Source organism: Otolemur garnettii, unplaced genomic scaffold, assembly GCF_000181295.1.
Source record: "Otolemur garnettii isolate 467f Iridium unplaced genomic scaffold, OtoGar3 scaffold00044, whole genome shotgun sequence".
Taxonomy (NCBI): Eukaryota; Metazoa; Chordata; class Mammalia; order Primates; family Galagidae; genus Otolemur; species Otolemur garnettii.
This window is the reverse complement of record NW_003852439.1, coordinates 5,546,907-5,555,246: the sequence shown is the minus strand read 5'-3', so window position 1 is coordinate 5,555,246 and position 8,340 is coordinate 5,546,907. Positions and strand designations below refer to the sequence as shown.

Here is an 8,340-nt window from a genome sequence, read left to right as displayed (position 1 = left end):
TCCCCTCAATTTCAAAATCCTTTAATTACACGGTACCATCTACCCAAGAAAAATACCAATCTTAAAGTCAATTAAAGCTATGTGAGACATTTTTAGGGCAAGAGGTAGCTTTAACAGAAGGAAACCAGAGCTACCAGTTTCATAACAGGCTGAACGTGTTTCACCCAAGTCACCTTTGTCCTACATGCTCACCTCTGACTGTCCTCTAGCATCTTCATTGCCTCCTTCAAGTTTTTTCCCATTTCAGCTAATGTGGGATCTGCTATCTGAGAAACAAACCAGAAAAAGGTTAAATTTTAATAAGCCCCTATGACCTCTACAACATAATTCATCCAGAAAAATTAAATGTATGTCCATTTTCTTCTGGATTATAAAATGCATGGTTTATAAAGTACATGCATGATTCTCAAACGTCAAACAATATAAAAGTATAACAGAAAAATATATACTACTTTCTACTACTATTGATAATAGTTAGGTATCAATCCATGTCTTTATGTCCACCCCACTTCATAGTAGAGAATGAAGTACCATAGTTAATTTAGCTAGTCCTGAATTAATACAGCCTTAGCTTATTCCAAGTTTTCACTATTAGAAACAAGTTCCAGAGAAGTGTATGCAGTATGGTATTTGTTTTACTATTGCAGTAGAGTGAAAAATGCACTCCCCTCCCAAAGAAAGTCACATCTTAATCACTAGAACCTGTATTACTGTACATGACAAAGTCTTTGGACGTGTGATTAAATTAAGGCCCTTGAGATGGTGAGATTACTCTGAATTATCCAGGTGAGCCCTAAACGTAATCACATGTATGAGAGAAAAGGACAGGAGACTTCACACACATGAGGCAGCCAGAAGACAGACTATAGTTTTGAAGATGCTGGCTTTGCAAAACTGGAGTCATGCAGACACAAACTAAGGAACACTGGCACACACCACAGGCTGGACCATGTGAGGAAGGAACTCTCCCTAGAGGCTCTGGAAAGAGTTTGACCCAACGCTGTAATTTCTGGTCAGAGATACTGATTTCAAACCTCTGGCTGTTTTAAGCTACTCAGGTTGTAAAAATGTGTTTCAGAAACCACAGAGAATTAGTATACACATGGAATTGCAAGTGCTTCTATACACTACAGTGGAAGCTACACAGCTGGGAATAGTGACTGCCTCCAGAGAAGGATCTAGGAGAATGGAGGCAGGGACGGATCAGAGGGAGTCTTTTCAGTTCATACCCCTGTGTTCCTTTTGAATTTTAGTACCATATGTACATCTATTTCTCATCCAAATGTAAATGAAATAAAAATTTAAAGATCTTTGCAGATTTAAAACACACATTTTCCTTTCTTTTTAAACTCTGTAGCATTTTTTGGGGGGTGGGGGTAGAGACATAGTCTTGCTCTGTCACCCAGGCTGGAGTGTCACCCAGGCTAGTGTGATCATAGCACACTGTAGCCTTGAACTTCTATGCTCAAACGATCCTCCTAAGCATCTGGGACTGCAGATGTGCATCACCAAGCCTACCAAATTTTTAAAAAATATTTTGTGGTGATCAGGTCTTGTTATGTTGCCAAGGTTAGTCTTGAGCTCCTGGCCTCAAATGATTCTCCCACCTTTGCCTCCCAAAGTGCTGAGATTACAGGCATAAACCACCACATCCAGTCCTAATTTCTGTCTCCCTGAGCACCTAGCATAAGCTTTGGCGTAAAGTAAGTGTTCAATAAGATTTATAATCTTTAATAATTACTAATACTGAGTTTCTTATTTATCAGGCATTATGCCAATTAACCCCTTTATACACATTATTTCCTTACTAACCCCAAATCACAGTTAATATGACTTAGACCCAGAATTTTTGTATTTTTATTTTTAGGGACAGGGTTTCACTCTGTAGCCCAGGCTAGGTTGAATCCTTGAATCCCAGGGTTCCAGCAATCTTCAGTCTCCTGAATAGCTGGGACTACAAGAACACATCACCACACCTGGTTGATTTTGTTTGTTTGTTTTTGGAGGAGGCACAGAGTCTTGTGCTGTTTACTAGGCTCAAGTGCAGTGGCATCATGATAGCTCATTGCAACCTCAAACTCCTGAGCTCAAGAAATGTTCTTGTCTCAACCTCTCAAGCAGCTGAGACTCCAAGCACATACCACCACAGTCAGGTAATTTTTTTTTTGGTAGAGATGAAATTTCATTATTGCCCAGGCATTTCTCAAACTCCTGGCCTTGGCCTCCCAAAGTGCTAGGATTAAAGTGCTGGGCACAGCCTAGACCCAGACTTTAAACATCTTTACTACTCTAGAACCAGGGCTCTTAACCACTAGGCAATATTGCCTATCAATTTTATCAAATAAGTAAAGGAAGCAACTCACACCATGTAAAAACTCTGTACTCAAAAGTCATAATTAGAACTAAGATTTAATTTTAAAGATTATCCTTAAAAAAAAGATTATCCTTGATATTTTCAACTAGAAAAAAAATGACTCTCCCTACAGAGAAAATTTCTACTCAATAGTCTCAACTATTACTAAATGGCGGTAAACTCACCATGCAGACCAGTGAAATTTTTTCTCCTCTTCCCCCAACCCCCAAATTGTGTACATTCATACATTTTCTGATTACAAACTGATACCCATTGCTGAGAATGAGATTTTAGAAACAGATACATCTCTTATTAGGCTACAAAATTTTTTTTTTTTTTTTGAGACAGAGCCTCAAGCTATCCCCCTGGGTAGAGTGCTATGGCATCACAGCTCACAGCAACCTCCAACTCCTGGGCTCAAGCAAGTCTCCTGCCTCAGCCTCCCAAGTAGATGGGACCACAGGCACCCGCCACAATACCCGGCTATTTTTTGGTTGCAGCGGTCTTTGTTGTTTGGCCGGTCTGGGCTGGATTCGAACCCGCCACCTTAGGTGTAAGTGGCTGGCGCCTTAGCCATTTCAGCCACAGGTGCTGAACCTATGCTACAAATTTATAAATTAGATTTCAGCTACAACTGATTCTCCTGCGTAATGAAGTGGGTTCAGTAGTTTTGCTACAACTATATCTAACACAGCTGCATGTGTGGTATGACGTAATTTTAAGGTTTCCAAGGAGAACAGTTCAATTGTATGCTAATTTACAGAACTGAGACTTTAAAAGGCAATTCATTTTGTAAAATAAACCCCACTGATCATATCCCTGTATGAGCATTTTTTTCAAAAATTTTATGAGATGATTTTCAATTCTTTGTCAATATGAGATATTAAAATACTCTGCCACTATCACAATGAGAAACATTACACATGTAATGTTAAAATTACTTAAAGTTCTCACAATTACTTATTTATTTATTTATTTATTTGCAGTTTTTGGCCAGGTCTGGGTTTGAACCTGCCACCTCCGGCATATGGGGCCAGAGCCCTACTCCTCTGAGCCACAGGTGCTGCCCCAGTTCTCACAATTTAAATGTTGGAAGCAAAAGTGTTGTATGCAAAGTAAAGCAGTAAAGATGATCAGAGGACAATTCTCAGCTTTTCAAAAAGGCTAGTAAAAAACTAAAAACTTATTTGGAATAAAGCTATATAGATTAATTTAGAAATTATTTTTGCTTTTGCCTAGAATTATAGGTGTATCAGCATAGTATCAGGTAGCACTAGTATAATTCCTGTCATTATTATTTGGAATACATTCTATTTTGTCCTATTTCATTCTTTAATGAGACATGATAATTATACACATCTCTGAAGGTTGAAGTGATATACTGTATTTTTATTTTCTTTCTTTTTTTAAAGAGATGGGGGTCTCACTCTGTTATCAATGCTAGTGACTAAAGCTCACTGCAACTTCCAATTTCTAGGCTCAAGTGACCCTCCCACCTCAGCCTCCTGAGTAGCAGAGACTACAGACACAAGCACCACACTCAGCTAATTTTTTTGTAGTGACATGGTCTTGCTATGTTGTTCAGGTTGGTCTTCAACTCCTAGTCTCAAGGGTTCTTCCTTCCAGACCTCCCAAAATGCTAGAATTACAGGTGTGTGCCATCATGACCAGCTATATTTTCATTTTTTAAAAACTGCTGGTCATGACCTGCTGACCCAGCGGTTCTCAACCTGTGGGTCGTGATCCACAGGAACTGTATTAAAGGGCTCTGGCATTAGGAAGGTTGAGAACCACTGTGCTAAACTAATTTATATCCCATATATAGGATACAACCTGCAGTTTGCATAAAATATCATTTTAATGGATGTTTCCAGTTACTAATACTAGTATAAACAACGACTTATTAATAAATAAAGTCTATTAATTAAGTTGTTTATCATGACCTTCCAAAAGCAGAAACTGCAGTAGTAAAATAATAAAAGGGCTGGGCCGTTGGCTCACACCTGTAATTTTAGAACTCCGGGAAGCTGAGACTGGTAGATTCCTTGAGACCAGGAGTTTGAGATCAGCCTGAGCAAGAATAAGACCCTGTCTCCATAAAAAAGTAAAAAAGTGATCTGGTTTTTGCGGCAAACCTATACTCCCAGCTACTCAAAGACTGATGGAAGAGGATCACTTGAACCCAGGAGTCTGAGGTTGCAGGGAGCCATGACTACACCACTACATTCTATCCGTGGCAAAAGAGAGACCTTGTCTCAAAAACAAACAAAAAACCAAACCAACAGATCAAACCTACCAAAGCAAGAAGACTAAGTTCCAAATTGCTATTTCTACTATACTAACAACTACTCTTGCCTTTCACAGCCTTCTAAATAAGGTTAATTCTGAAAAGTAACAATCAAACTTCATCTCTCCAGGGAATCATTTATTTTCCTCTTAGGTGAAACAGTACCTGCTGTACAGCACTAATTAAACAAAGGCCTCAAACACTGCATTTCTATTACTTATCTCCAAGAAGCCACACCAACAAAATGACAGCAGCTGCTCCAGGAACACTACCTTGTTCCTTATAGGTCAATGATGACAGAAAAGGTTAGGAATTCTCTAAGTTGATACAGTGACCTGCAAATCCAGCTTACCTTGTTGGAGTCACAATTTCTACATTTCTAAGTATTTTTGCCTGATTTCCACAGCACAGGATTTAATTAAGAACCAGGTACTTTTGTCTCCTCCCATCTTCTAATTGAATACTCCTTGAAAATCAGACGTTACCCAGGATTACCCTGATACCAAAACCAGACAAGGACACAACAAAGAAAGAAAACAACAGGCCAACATCACCAATGAACATAGATGCAAAAATCCTCAACAAAATATCCTGGACTGTATGCTTGAGTGTATCTGTGAGAACATGAAGACATACTTTATTATTGGCTCATTGAGCATCATAATCTTCCTAGTTGAAAAGCAGTATGTGACTATTGTATCTGACTTAACCATTAGTATTTAACCTTACATTTCCTCAAGAAGAGAGGCAGAAAAGAAGAGTAACAGCAAAATTAATAACACCAGCTCAAACCTCAGTCGCAGATAGTATGGGAAGGGAGGAAAAGGTATTCAAATCACTTGTCTTAGATACTGGAAATGTTAGGGATCCAAGTCTGTTTCAAAAAATGATGTTCCTGGAGACCACTCCATCTGAAGAGTCAATTCATATGGACAGTATATCATGAGTAAATGCTTTCAGATGCACAGATGGAAAAATATATAACAGGAAGACTATTTCTAAAAACTTGACTAGTTTATCTGAAATCACACATTTACTCTGGAACAAAAAGTAAACTGCTTAAAGAGAAGCATGCCATATATAGTCTCTAGATAAAACAGACTATATATCTTTCAGCGAGATAAGTGTCTTTAAATGGAGCATTTCCTAGGACTTGTTAGTAGGTGATCAAGCCAGAAAAATACAGATGAAATGGCTTTCCTATTGCTTGGTTTATATTCTACCAGCAAAAATGTAAGACATATGGGCAGCGCCTATGGCTCAGTGGGTTAAGGCACTGGCCCCATAAACTGAGGGTGGCAGGTTCAAGCCCACCCCAGCCAAACTGCAACAAAAAAAATAGCCAGGCAGGGCAGTGCCTGTGGCTCAAAGGAATGGGGCGCCAGCCCCATGTGCTGGAAGTAACAGGTTCAAACCCAGCCCCAGCCAAAAACTGCAAAAAAGAAAATAGCCAGGTGCCGTGGCGGGTGCCTGTAGTCCCAGCTACTCGGGAGGCTGGGGCAGGAGAATCACCCACGCTCAGGAGTTGGAGGTTGCTGTGAGCTGTGATGCCACAGTACTCTACTGAGAGCCATAAAGTGAGACTCTGTCTCTACCAAGAAAAAAAAAAAAGAATATAAGGCATATTATAAAGTAAAAATCTAAATTATATTTACAATTAAACTCTAGTAAAGCATAATTCTGAACTAAATATTTGATCTGAAGAGTCTCATCCTGGCCATTTACTCGCCACACTCATTTGTTTCTTAATTCTTGTACTTTTTACCCATCTTTGTTATACAGGATTTGTCTAAAAATGTATGCCCTGGAATCATGTTTTATTCACCTCATGTCTCCATACACAGCACTGGGCTCACACCATAGCTGACCCTTGAATAATAAAAATTATAAATCAAAACAAATTTCTCCTTTGCATGAAAACCAATGACATAAAGCTCAAGCAATTCCTACCTATAACTCATAATCTTCTGCAATCTTGAATAAATCAAGACTCACAAAGGCCATACCTTATTAGGATCAGGGTATTGATCATACCTTATAGTACTATAGCTAAGTCCCATCAGGTTTTCCTGGCACCCAGCATTAGATAATCATTTACAGCCATAACCAAAATGTACCTGCATCCAAACGCCTCATACCATGATGATGTAGTGATCAGCTTTAAATGAACACTAAAATTACAGCCTGGTACTGCCTCACAGAAGTCCTCCCATTCAAGGGGATCTATGCCTAAAGGCATACACAGAAACTAGTCATTTCAAGCTTGCCTACTAGGAGTTTTCTTATACTGTTTAAGAACAGAAACAGAAATCTACTTACTGGCAATCCTTATCAGTAACAACCAGGAATGTTCTATCCATGCTGCTCATGTTGCTCCTTCTAAAGTTCTAGCCAAACTGCAACAAAAAATAGCCAGGGGTTGTGGCGGGCGCCTGTAGTCCCAGCTACTCAGGAGGCTGAGGCAAGAGAATTGCCTAAGTCCAGGAGTTGGAGGTTGCTGTGAGCTGTGATACTACAGCATGCTACCAAGAGTGATAAAGTGAGACTGTGTCTCTTAAAAATAAAATAAAGTTCTAGCATAACAATAAGGTGATAAAAAATTTTCTAAAATCAGGTCCAAAGAGAAGGGGGGAAAAGAAACACTTAGCTCAGGATGAGTATAAGAATGATAAATGAGCTGAGATGTAATTATTTAGTTTAGAAAGAGGGCCAAAGTTGCCTCTTTCAGAGACAAGAATTAGATATAACAAGTAAAATAAACTGTCCAGCTCTACAGTGCTAGCCCAGTAGAACCTTCTTTGGTGATGGAAATTTTCTGTATCTGTGCTGCCCAGTATTACAGCCACAAGCAGCTGTTGAGTCCTTGAAATGTGGGTAGTGCAACTAAGGAAATGAATTTTATATTTTATTTAAGGGTGATGGGCATACTAAAAGCCCAGACTTCACCACTATTCAATATATACATAGAACAAATTCATCTTGTACCTCCTTGGTCTATTAAGGTCAAATTTTATTTAGTTTTAATCTAAATTTAAACTGCCAAATGTGCCTAGTAGCTACTAAATTGGTTAGTGCAGCTCCAGATTCTCTAAATTAGCAATTTCCAACCAGAGGTAATTCTTCCCACCCCTAAGGTACAACTACCTCCATCTGGAGACATTTTTAGTTGTCACAAGGGAGGAGGGAGTGCTACCAGCATCTAGTGGGTGGAGGCCAGGTATGCTGCTAAGCAAGCATGTTACGATGCCCAGGACAGCCACTTACAACAAAGAATGATCTGGCCTCAAATGTCAGTAGTGTTGAGGCTGAGAAATTCTGTTCTAGGTTTATACAAGAATAGAATTAAAGTAAATGCAAAACAAATTGTAGTACATTTTGTCTAAACAAAATACTCAGGAAGAATGAGATTTTTCAAACATCAGAAAAATGTCTGAGTTGTTCCATAAGTTTAAAGAAGTAGCTTTTCAGGGGGCCTGTGGCTCAAAGGAGTAGGGCACCGGCCCCATATGCCGGATATGGCGGGTTCAAACCCAGCCCCGGCCAAAAACTGCAAAAAAAAAATTATTTTTAAAATAATTGTAAGTTCACAGAAAGTTGCAAAAGTACTGAACAAACAGTATTACCAAGATTTTCACCATAAGAGTAACAGTGCCATTTTCTTACTTGAAAATTTTCCTGTGCCATTTTTCTTACTTGAATA

General features: G+C 39.0%; 1 protein-coding gene across 3 annotated transcripts in view; it reads right to left on the bottom strand.

The window, feature by feature from the left end:
* Window positions 1–8,340, bottom strand: part of PDXDC1 (pyridoxal dependent decarboxylase domain containing 1) — a 48,844-nt gene that overhangs the window by 37,320 nt on the left and 3,184 nt on the right. For all 3 annotated transcript variants that reach the window (XM_012805750.2, XM_023513812.1, XM_023513813.1), the window contains exon 2: window positions 193–266. In XM_012805750.2, the coding sequence (XP_012661204.2) occupies window positions 193–266 (74 nt within the window). The remainder of the gene's footprint in view (window positions 1–192; window positions 267–8,340) is intronic.